The sequence below is a fragment of the Carlito syrichta genome, unplaced genomic scaffold (assembly GCF_000164805.1).
Source record: "Carlito syrichta isolate Samal-C Ts95f unplaced genomic scaffold, Tarsius_syrichta-2.0.1 Scaffold314220, whole genome shotgun sequence".
In the NCBI taxonomy this organism is placed as follows: domain Eukaryota; kingdom Metazoa; phylum Chordata; class Mammalia; order Primates; family Tarsiidae; genus Carlito; species Carlito syrichta.
The window spans coordinates 127505-140099 of NW_007258316.1; the positions used below are offsets into that span (position 1 = coordinate 127505).

Sequence of the window (12595 nt, forward strand, 5' to 3'; positions counted from 1 at the left end):
ACTTTATCCTAAATCAGGGGAAGTGAGGACCAGTTGGAAGCCCAAACTTCACTTGCACATACATTACTTATGTACCGAATCCTGATTTTAAAAATTACGCTAAATCTACTCTGTCTATACTCTGTAAATGGAACAACCAAGCCTGTATGGCATCGCTTCTGTTTACAGCATGGCTTACTGAATATTTTAAGCCCACTATTGATAGCTTGTGCTCAAAAAAGTATTCTTTTTAAAATATTACTGTTCATTGACAGTGCACCTAGTCCCTTAAGAGCTCCAATGCAGATAAATAAGGAGATTAATGGTGTTTTCATTCCTGCTAAGCCAACATCCATTCTGCAGCTCATGGATCAAGGAGTAATTTCTATTTTCAAGTTTTTTTTTGGGAATACATATTATAAGGCTACAGGTGTCTATATAGTGATGTCATTAAGAACATGTGTGATTCATGGGAGAAGGTCAAAATACCAACATTAACAGGAGTTTGAAGACATCGATTTTACCCCTCATGGATGACTTTGAAGGATTCAAGGCTTTAGTGGAGAAAGTCACTACAAATGTGGTAGAAATAGCAAGAAAATTAGAATTACAAGTGGATCCTGAAGATGTGACTGCATTGCTTGTAATAAAACTCATAATAAAAACTTTCACAGACAAGGAGTTGCTGCTTATGGATTAGCAAAGAAAGTGGCTTTTTGAGACAGAATCTACTCCTGGTGAAGATGTTGTGAACATTGGTTTTGCTTTTTGCTTTTGTTTTGAAAGCAAGATTTATTGAGAGGACAGAAAAATTCCCAGAGCCGGAGAAGACCAGAGGGGTTTGCCCTAACATTGTTAAAATGTCAACAAAAGATTTGGAATATTACATAAATTTAGTTGATAAAGCAGCATAAGGATCTGAGAGGATTGACTCCAATTTTGAAAGAAGTTCTACTGTGGGTAAAATGCTATTCAGCAGCATCGCACGCTACAGAGAAATCTTTCATGAAAGGAAGATCTCATCAATGAAGAAAACTGCATTGTTGTCTTGCTTTAAGAAATTGCCAAAGCCACCTCAACCTTCAGCAGCCACCACCCTGATCAGTCAGCCACCATCAACATCAAGGCAAGACTCTCCAGCAAAAAGATTACAACTTGCTGGAGGCTCAGATGATTGTTAACATTTTTAGCAGTATTTTTTTTTTTTTTTTTTTTTTTGAGTTGGAGTCTCATTCTGTCGTCCAGACTAGAGTGCAGTGGCCGCTCCCGGCCACCGCAGCCTCGACTTGCTGGGCTCCAGTGATCCTTCCGCCTCAGCCTTCCGAGTAGCCGGAATTACAGGCACACGCTACCACGCCCGGCTAATTTTTTAATTTTATTGTAGAGCTGAGGTCTCCTCTGCCCAGGTGGGTCTCGAATCCGCAGGCTCAGGCAATCCACTCACCTGTCTCCCAAAGGTGCGGGATTACAGGCTGAGCCACCGAGCCTGGCTTAGCAGTATTTTTAATTAAGGTATGTACATTGTTTGTTTGGTTGGTTTGGTTTTTTTGTTTCTTGAGGGTTTTTTTGAGTTGAAGTCTCAACTCCTTCTTACCTTGCCTTGCCCTTTCTGCAGAAACAACTTCTTTTTTTCAAAAGAAAGTTAGCCATATCTACCTTGTGCCCAAATTCTGTGATTCTTGATACATGTAACTCTACCAAGGTCTACCTACTTAGTAATTTTTTTTTTTTTGAGTTGGAGTCTCATTCTGTCACCCAGGCTGAGGTGCAGTGGCATGCTCACGGCCCCCACGGCCTTGACCTGCTGTGTTCAGGTGATCCTTCTGCCTCAGCTTTCCGAGTAACTGAAACTACAAGCACGTGCCACCACACCTGGCTAACTTTTTTATTTATTGTAGACACGAGGTCTCACCATGTTGCCCAGGCTGGTCTCGAACCCGCAGGCTCAGGCAATCCTCTTACCTTGGCCTCCCAAAATGCTGGGATTACAGGCTTGAGTCACCGCACCCAGTCACATTGGTATTTTTCTAAGACATAATGCTATTGCACATTTAATAGATGACAGTGTAGTGTAAAAACATAACTTTTATATGCACTGGAAAATCACAAAATTTGTGGGACTCCCTTTATTGAGATATTTGCTTTATTGCAGTGGTCAGGAACTGAACCCACATTATCACCAAGGTATCCTGTTCATCTTTATCTAACTGGACCTGCCACAGTCCTCTCTGTATTGAGCAAAACACCCAAGAGTGGCAGGCATATATGTGTGGTCATGTCAGAGAGCTTACAAATGGTGGGGGCTCCCCACTGCTGCTTCCTGGACTCTTTGACTAGACTTCCTCCAACCCACCATTTCTTGGAAAAGGGGCTCACCTCACCCAGAAGGTGGGATCCGTTGTGACAGTTCTAGCCCACTTAACCCCTGTGGTAGCTGCTTGACCCAGAATCACTCTTGCATCAGGGGGACATCCTTGCTACCTCATCGCCATGCCTTGTCTCTGCCCCATTTCCTCTATCTAGTTCCCTCTTCCTCTCTCAGTTTGTCTGCTGCCTAGTGGGGGTCCCACCCTTGGTGAAGTGCTGGCCTCTCCTCGTGCAAGCCCCCACTGCTCACATGGTTTTTTCAGAACACCTTCCCATGGCTTTGAGGAGAGGCTCCTCAGACTCTTCTCCATCGATCTTACCCACTTCTACAGTCTTTTCCTCACCCCAGTTGTCTCCTAATACAGACTGGCATAAGGTGAAATGATGTGATGGGTGGGGATACAGGGCTGGTACTGTCACCTCCTAGTAAGCCCCAAGAGAGGTGTCTGACCCCAGGTGTCAGTGGTTTTCTCTGTAACTGTGAGGTACTTCACACTTCTTCACTGTCAGCCTTAGGTGATAGTTGTCTGTTCTGAGACAAACAGAAAAGTACTACATAAGATCCTGATATGTAGCCTGGCTCGGTGGCTCAGCCTGTAATCCCATGCCTTGGGAGACTGAGGTGAGTGGATTGCCTGAGCCCGCGGGTTCGAGACCCGCCTGGGCAACTTGGTGAGACCTCATCTCTACAATAAATCAAAAAACTAGCCGGGTGTGGTAGTGCGTGCCTATAGTTCCAGCTACTTGGAAGGCTGAGGCAGAAGGATCGCTGGAGCCCAGCAGGTCGAGGTTGCGGTGGCTGAGAGCGGCCACTGCACTCCAGTCTGGGCGACAGAGTGAGACTCCAACTCAAAAAAAAAAAAGATCCTGATACGCATAGAGCTGAACATTGAATTCTCGGTGTGATCTGACCCATTTAAGATCACAGTGGGTCTATTGTAGCTTAACTGATATGTTAGGCATCTGATACTGCACCTGTATTGCATTAGCCCCATGTCTAGGCACTGATTGGAAAGAAACACTGTAAATGCATAGAGCAGACTGCTCTGCTGAGCTAAGGAGTTCCCACCATGTTTGAACACGTATAATAAAGCAATGAGATAGACAGCCTGCATGTGTCTACTTGGTTTGTTGACTTACACAGGGCATACAGGAGATGTGGTACATGGGTTGGTAAAAGGGTTTTACCGGGAAGGGTCTAGGGCAGCAGTCTCCAACCTTTTTGGCATCACGGACCAGTTTCATGGATGACAATTTTTCCATGGACCAGGAGGCAGGATCATTTTCAGGATGATTCAAACGCATTACTTTTATTATGCTCTTTATTTCTATTATTGCACTGTAATATATAATGAAATAATTATACAACTCACCATAATGCAAGATCAGTGGGAGCCCTGAGCTTGTTTTCTCACAACTAGATGGTCCCATTTGGAGATGATGGGAGACAGTGCTGGTGTCACCACCTCAGCTCCACTCAGATCATCAAGCATTAGAGTCTCATAAGGAGTGTGCAGCCCAGCTCCCTCACATGAGCAGTTCACAAGAGGGTTCATGCTCCCATGAGAATAGAATGCTAATCTGACAGGAGGTGGAGCTCAGGGGGTAATGCGACTGACAGGGAACGACTGTAAATATAGATGAAGCTTCGTTCACTGACCCGCCACTCACCTCCTGCTGTGCAGCCCCGTTCCTAACACACCATAGACCAGTTCTCTCCATTCCTGGAGATGGAGAGAACAGCATGGTGACCTCCCAACCCCACCCACCATGACAGGCACCTGAGGCAGAAGATATAGAGACTGTCTCCATGAGTGATCCTGGGAGTCACAGGACCCAAGCATCATTGCTGAGGCACAAAGGTGGCAAAGTGTGACTCCAGAGGAGGCCAAGTTCATGCTATTTCTGTGAGGACCATGGGGATTCTCTGGGTCTCCTGGTGGAGGTGGCCCTGGAGATACTAGGAGTTTCTTCCTTGACAGAGATATCAGAGCACTGACAGTGACAATCAGTACAACACCATTCGTGTTAGTGAACAGTGGAAAAAGACCGACTATCTAATAACAGAACTCTGTTAAATATAGTGTATGCTATTTTGTTGAATGAATGAATGAAGTCAGACAGGAAAGGGGACAGTCTCTGTGATTCCATTTATATGAAGTTAAAGGACAGGTTCCTTTAATCTACATGAAGTCAGAGTGGCCCTTACCTCTGGGCGGGGCACAGGGCACCTTCCGGGGTGGTATGGATACCCCTTACAATCTTGATGGGTTGGTGGTTACATGGGTGTATGTATCACAGACCTTACCAACCTGTACAACTGGATCAGTGCTCTCTGCTTCAATAAAAATAACAGTTAAAGAACTATACTTTAAAAGAATTTTTTAATAACATGAGGAAATGCCTATTCTGTAATCTTCAGGGGGGAAACAAGGAGCCAGTCGGGCACAGTGGCTCATGCTTGTAATCCCAGCACTTTGGGAGACTGAGGAGGGCATATTGCTTGAGTCCAGGAGTTTGAGACCAGCCTGGGCAAAATAGCAAAACCTCATCTCTACAAAATTTTTTTACAAAAATTAACCAGTCATGGTGACATGCTTCTGTACTCCCAGCTACTTGGGATGCTGAGGTGAAAGGATCACCTTAACCCAGAAGGTCAAGGCTGCCGTGAGCCGTGATCATTGTGATTGTGCCACTGCACTCAAGTCTGGGCAACTGAGTGAGATCCTATTCATGGTAAAAGGTAGAGATTGAAACACATCATGTGTTAAAAGAGACTTTTGAAATTATGAAAATATGCCTAACTTCCCCCTACTTTCTATTTTTCTGTTTTTCCCATTCCCAGATAATAAACATGTGTTGTTTTTATAATTAGACATTTGTTTTTATTTTTATTTTTATTTTTTTGAGTTGGAGTCTCACGCCGTCGCCCAGACTGGAGTGCAGTGGCCGCTCCCGGCTGCTGCAGCCTTAACCTGCTAGGCTCCAGTGATCCTTCCGCCTCAGCCTTCCAAGTAGCTGGAACTACAGGCGCGCACTACCACGCCCAGCTAATTTTTTATTTATTGTAGAGATGAGGTCTTGCCAAGATGCCCAGGTGGGTCTTGAAACCACAGGCTCAGGCAATCCACTCACCTCAGCCTCCCAAAGCGCAGGATTACGGGCTGAGCCACCGAGCCCAGTTAGACATTTGTTTTTAAAAATGAAAGACTCATCTGCTTTTTACAGTCCCAAATATAGACCAAGAATCAACTCGAGCCCCAGACATTTTCAAAAGAGCTGCTGTGTGGCAGGGTTTTCATCATTGTGCTCATATAGTTGACCCTGGGAACCCAAGGGGAGGAATCAACACTGGGACATGGGTGCAGTGACCAGACATGAAACAATTGTTTAAAGACTGGTCAGTGCTTCAAAGGAAGGCTGGCACAAGACCCTCTCCAATACGGTCATGGAGTCTAGAGTGACAAATTGATGGAAAAAAATCATTGTTCCTAAGGAGTCTGCATGTAATACACAAGAGAACAAGAGCCACGCAAACTGAGTGGGGAAAAGGAGAAAGAGAGCAAGACACTAAGTCACAGCAGGATAAACTGCCAGTGTGGTGGTGTTGTATCTAAACTGATGTTTCATTTAAATGCTGAAGAACTTCCCATGGGCCCTCACTCCCTCACACACTCTTGGGATGACCCCCTATCCAAAGAGGTGACTGGAACACATCTCTGGGCCAGAAACTCAAAACGGAATAGCACACCCTGCTTAGCTGTGCTTCCTTATTTCAGCCTGTGAATCCTCACCCTGCCTCCCATCCAGTGTGTAGTGTTCCAACCGGCTTGTCCATAGAGTCAGGTAGTATTTAAGGTGGAAGGCTCCCCATCCAGCACATCACTTGACAGATGAGGAAATGGAAGCTCAAGAGGGGAAGTGTGTTGCCAAGGTCACACAGCGAGTCAGTGGCACAATCTGTTTGTCTCTGAACCTGCTCCACTACCCCACAGTACCCTCTGGGGGTGAACACATCTTCACATCATCAGTCACCCCAATGACAGACACATAGAACACATGGTAAAACCCCAGCTCTGCATGTTGAAAGCAGGAAGCAACAGTTGCCACAAAGAGAAATATAATGCTTGTCCAGCAGTATACAAGAGTTCTGCACAAGTGTATTACCAGGAAAGAGAAGGCTACCCTTCAAAGAACCAACATTGTGTTTGTGTTACCTATTTTCTTTTGAATGGTATATTGATTTATTTGTCACCCATTTTGTGAACCCGTTCTCAAGCATACTTTATATTTTCCTGCTTAAGTAGCCCACTAAGGCTCTATCCTTATTATATCATTCCATCTTGACCACAGACCTATAGAGTACACTGTATTTGTGGTTTTTTAAACCCCATTTTGTAGATAAGAAAACTAAGGCAACAAGAGTCAACAACTTGTTCAGAGTCAAGTAGTAACAATGAAGCTGAGGTTTAAACCCAGCGGCATGACTGACGCTCTTAATCATTGCCTTCTGAATTGCACATATGGGATGAACTTGAACATCTCCTTGATGATTCACTGTCCTGTTGTGTTACCAGTCTCTGAGCTCTGTTGTAACAGATGCATGCCCCAACACAAGGGGCTCTTTGTTGCTGGGCTATTTCTGGGATTTTCTGGCTTTCTTTCCCATACGGTCACTTCTTTTACTCTCCAAGCTCCAACAATTAGCTTCGCCTTTTCAGCTTCTAGTTGCTAATACTAAGCCGCTCTAGATGAGAACTCCAGCGAACCAATTTTCTTAGAATTTTATCAAATGAGCTCTCTCTCAGAAAGGATCACTGCAGGAGTAATTAAGAGTTTGGTGTGTATTTGGGGGTACAGTACGTGCTGGCTGTGGTTGCTCATATAATCCTCCCAACAACCCATGAAGTGACTGCTGGTATTCAGCCCAATATACAGATGAGAATGCTGAGGGCAGTGAGGCTTCAAGCCTGGCGGTCTGACTATAGAGGCTACTTGCTTAGCCCCAGTGTTAAGCTGCCTCCACAGGTTGGGGGCACGTAATTTTGCTGTTTAGGGTTTGTCTTTGCCTTCTTGGAGATCACAGGCTGGAGCTTTTTATTCTATAGTTGAGGTAGCGGAAGCCCAGAGAGGCTCTTGTGGCTCAGGAGTGACTCTCTGCTGTGTTCTCAGCTCTGTTGTCAATAGTTGAGGTTTTCAGATAAGTCACCAACCACCAAGAGAGCCTGATTTGACTGCATATCATAATGCCACATAATCCTGAACTTGACCGTATACTTTCGGCCATATACTATTGCCTAATTCGTATGGAAAATATCTCATATTTCCAGATAAATGGTATCCTTGGAGTGAAGATATCTGCCACTTATATGTCTGGCATTGTGTAGGTGCCCATAAATGCTTACTGGTTTGGAGAACCATAGAATAATGCCTGGAGTGGAAATTCATAGTGATGTGTCCTACTAGAAAATTGATCCAGAGAAAGATCGGAAGCCTGTTTAGCTCACAGGTGAATCCAGAGTTAAAACCCTTTAGTCAACCAGTTGTTTTAGTTTACATCAGGTGGTGAGTGCATGTGTATGAGATGTGATGGGATGGGAGGACAAGAGTGAGGAAATGAGGGCACCAGGTCAATGTAAAGTCTAGGGTTCCCCTTTACATTTAAAGTTGGTTTGAATTGGGTTTAATTGAAGACAACTAATAAGAGAATCAAATTTTCTCACCCTTTTAGGCTCACCATTAATAAGCCCCGTGGTCTTCCACAAATCATTTGTCTCCCAGACAGTAATTTCCTTTACTGAAATGTGGACTTTTGGCTAGATGGGTGTAAATATTCTTCTAGCTCTAATATCTTTTAATTCTTTCTATTTTCTAACAGATTCTATGTAGTTGGATGAGCAGAGAACAAAAAATAATCGAATGTGAAAAGCCCATGAATAAACATTTAGATCAGACATCTATTCTCTAGCATATTTTCAGCTCAACTTAAAAAAAAAAAAACTGTTCTCTGATCTTTTTCCCCTGTAGTACTCTCATTTATTAAACTCCGCCCTCCCTCAAAAGAAGCTGTGCATTTCCTACTTTTATACTGTCTGTGTGTCTGCTTCGCACAGCTCAGCTGGCCAGAGGAACTGAGATATCTGCTCCCCTACAAGAAACTCTCCCTGGTAAGTCATCTTTCAGACACTTGGCATATTAGTTAGCTCAGTTTCTGTGATGAGTAAAAACCTTTACAGGAAACCCATAGAAGACATTTGGCAAACATCAGGTGCTCTTAGAATTATCTGAAAATATAATCTTTAAGATAAGAAAAGGACCAGAATGTAGGATGAGTTTCAAACTGCTATAACATCTAAGATATAAACCATGACTGTGAGTAGAAGACTTTAAAGGGATCGATATTATTTTAAAAAAAACAAACAACTGTCACCTCTCAAAAGAAAGATTTTTCAGAGAAATGGATCTTAGCTAAAATCTTGGCAGAGATGCCCTTTTGCTAAGGAGAAGTAAAACCTCCCCCCTGCATGCCTCTGAGCATGTGCCCATGAGAAGTTGTGTCTAAGTCTGGTTCTCTTTTTTTTTCCAGAAAAGAAGAGAACCTAAAAATTGTCCAAATTAATATCAAATTACAAACATCAAAGACGATTTTCCTCTAATATAGCAGTTTCACACACATTAATATATGATTCTTTATAGCTCAAAATTTAAAGGTGAGCTTTTCTGGATGCTTCTCCCAGCTGCCTAATCAGAGATACAGGGAGTTTAAAACTCACAGGATTAATTAAAGAAAATGTTCAGCTAAAGCAGTTGAATCTAAATAGACTAGGCGAGCCAGCTGGTTGTGAGGCTAAACTAGCTGGAGTGCATAACATTCATCTATGGTGGTAGATGAAACACTTTTTACTTGGTTATTCCTTGTGTTTGTATGAGAGCTCTTAATTGTGGCAACTCGGAAACTACAGATACAAACACAAAGAGAAAATGTGAGGATTATACAATTGGCTTTTGGCTTCTGTGATCCTCTCTGAGGACCTGGGCATCCACCCATTTTACTCTGACTACATTTTTGAGGCCCCAGGCTGATGGTCTTGCTCTTTCATTCTCTTACAATAAGTGAGAGACAGGGTAGTGTGGTGGTTAAGAAAGCAGGCTGCCTGCATTAAAAAATCAGTTGCTTCCCAGCTGTGTGGCTTTGGGTAAGTTACTCATCCGCTCTGTGTTTCAGGGTCCTTGTTTGTAAAATGTGAACAATATTACCTGCCTCATAAGGTTGACTTGAAAATTAAACGAATGACTGGTATGAAGCTTAGAGCTGTGACTGACATGCAACATGTGCCCTTGGGACCTGTTCATTATTGTCTGCTCTTTGTGGGCTAACTCCAGGGAATCGCAGCTTCAATATAGACTGTAAGTCTTTGAGTTGCACTGTGCCTGACTCAGTTTCTTAAAATTGCTATCAAATCTTCATTAATTTCACATTGCTGTAGAAAACAAAATTTTATTTGGTGAGATGGTGCTTTCATGAATTTCCACAACAGAGCCAAGCTCTCCATCTAGCGAGCAGAGAAGCTAGCAGAAAGCTTTCCCTTCACTACAGAACTTCATTGTTTGGCCCAATGTAGACATCAATGTATCAAATTTAAAACTTATTAACGGTCAGACATGGTGATTCATGCCTGTAATCCCAGTGCTTTGACTGAGGTGGGAGGATTGCTTGAGGTTGGGAGTTCAAGACCAGCATGAGCAACATAGTAAGACCCATATCTAAAGAAATTTAAAAATTATCCAAGCTATGATGGCGTTTAGCAGTTGACCCAATTACTTAGGAGCCTGAGGATCACTTGAACCCAGGCGTTCTAGATTACAGTGAGCTATGATCATACCACTGCACTCCAGCCTGGGTGACAGAGTGAGACCCTGTTGCTTAAAAAAAAGTAAAAACATTTGTAAAACTTAAAAAAACTGTTAATATAGGAAACAGTTTGCATTCACAGTGGACCACTAAATATATTCTAAGACTTCATTACAAAATCACTTTTTGTCTATTCACAGGGTTGATCAGAATGAATTATCAAGTGTCAACTCCGATCTATGACATTGATTATGGCATGTTAGAGCCCTGCCAAAAAATCAATGTGAAGCAAATTGCAGCCCGGCTCCTGCCCCCGCTCTACTCGTTGGTGTTCATCTTTGGTTTCGTGGGTAACATGCTCGTCGTCCTCATCCTGATCAACTGCAAAAAGCTTAAGAGCATGACTGACATCTACCTGCTCAATTTGGCCATCTCTGACCTGCTTTTCCTTCTTACCATCCCATTCTGGGCTCACTATGCTGCAACCCAGTGGGACTTTGGAAATACAATGTGTCAACTTTTGACAGCATTCTATTTTATAGGCTTCTTCTCTGGAATCTTCTTCATCATCCTCTTGACAATCGACAGGTACCTAGCTATTGTCCATGCCGTGTTTGCTTTAAAAGCCAGGACAGTCACCTTTGGGGTGGTGACGAGCGGGGTCACCTGGGTGGTGGCTGTGTTGGCCTCTCTCCCTGGAATCATCTTTACCAGATCTCAGAAAGAAAATTTTCATGTCACATGCAGCCTTCATTTCCCACACAATCAGTATCAGTTCTGGAAGAATTTCCAGACGTTAAAGATGACCATCTTAGGTCTGGTGCTGCCACTGCTGGTCATGGTCATCTGCTACACAGGAATCCTGAAAACCCTGCTTCGGTGTCGAAACGAGAAGAAGAGACACAAGGCTGTGAGGCTCATCTTTACCATCATGATTGTTTACTTTCTCTTCTGGACTCCCTATAACATTGTGCTTTTCCTGAACACTTTCCAGAGTTTCTTTGGCCTGAATAATTGCAGTAGCTCTAATAGATTGGATCAAGCCATGCAGGTAACAGAGACTCTTGCAATGACGCACTGCTGCATCAACCCTGTCATCTACGCCTTTGTCGGAGAGAAGTTCAGAAACTACCTCTTGGTGTTCTTCCAAAAGCATATCACCAAACGCTTCTGCAAATGCTGTTCAATCTTCCAGCGAGAGGCCCCCGAACGGACCAGCTCGGTTTATACCCGATCCACTGGGGAACCTGACATCTCTATTGGCTTATGATCTGGACTCAAGTGGGCTTGTGACCTGGACTGAGTTGAGCCACATGACTCAGTTTTGATACACAGCCTGGAGGTGGGAACAATCCTTTTCAAAAAGAAGTTACTGCCATGGAGGGCCTAAGATTCATCATCCATTTGGCATCTCTTTTAAGTATATTAGTGCTTTTAAGCCCATCGATTCTAGAAAGCCAAATCAAAACATGTTGATGAGATAGTAACCATTTCACCTCCCCTCCACATGCATCAAGTTATTGGCAAACTCTCTTCACCGCAAAAGTTCATTATATACATTTAAGAAAAAATCCTCAGAGAATTGCTGATTCTTGTGTTTGATTACCTGACAGAAATAACAGAAATAAAGTAGAAATGTCTTGTACAGCTTTGTACCTTGTATAAAGGCAACATACAGGGTGTAAATGTGTTTACAACTGGTCTTTGTCTTGCTGTGAGAAGAGACATGAGCATGATTAGTTAAGAAACTATATCTTTTCCTTGTGGTTTCTCCTCCAAGCTATGGTTAACAAGTTTCACAGACTTTCAGGCCCAGGCAGGAGCCCTGTGGACTGTGAGAGTTGGGGAAGCTTCTTAAATGGGAAAGAAGTTGAGCTGGATCATATACTGGCGGAGGAGAGAGAAGTCGGGCTTCAGGCTGCATTCACTGTGTGGGCAAAGCTTGGCTGGGAAGACACGAGGATGGTTGGGGAGACCCTGGGGAGGAAGGACAAGGCTGGACCATGAGGAATTTTGACAGCATAGTCCTTCCAAGTCAGAACGGAGCAGAAGGCTCGTTCCATGGCCAAAGGAGAACCTGAAAAGGTGAGCGCTTAAGGCAAGGAGACCAGCAACAACCTTCAGGTCAGGGTTAGAATGGCCTCCACTAAGATCGAGGCAAGAGGATGGGGAGGTCAGGGAGGTATTAGTATGTGAGGATGCAGAGTCAGCAGAACTTGAGGTGGCTTTGGGTTGGAGGTGAGGGGCAGAGAGGAGTCCGAAAGAAACCCTGGGCTTCAATGGAGACCCTCTTGAAGAAATATCAAGCATGGAAGGAGGAGGAGGAGAATTCGTCCAAGAAGAAGAGGGTTTGGAGTAAGAGGATGAATCTGATTTCCTGAATTTGAGTACAGCCTT

The 12595-nt window shown here is 43.7% G+C and overlaps 1 protein-coding gene across 1 annotated transcript; it reads left to right on the top strand.

Moving 5' to 3' along the window:
- The first annotated feature begins 8377 nt into the window (after positions 1–8377).
- CCR5 (C-C motif chemokine receptor 5) lies at positions 8378–11590 on the top strand. Its single transcript, XM_008071218.1, has 2 exons — positions 8378–8513; positions 10399–11590. The coding sequence occupies exon 2, from the start codon at positions 10410–10412 to the stop codon at positions 11466–11468; it is 1059 nt and encodes a 352-aa protein (XP_008069409.1). The 5' UTR covers positions 8378–8513; positions 10399–10409; the 3' UTR covers positions 11469–11590.
- Positions 11591–12595: the final 1005 nt, after the last annotated feature.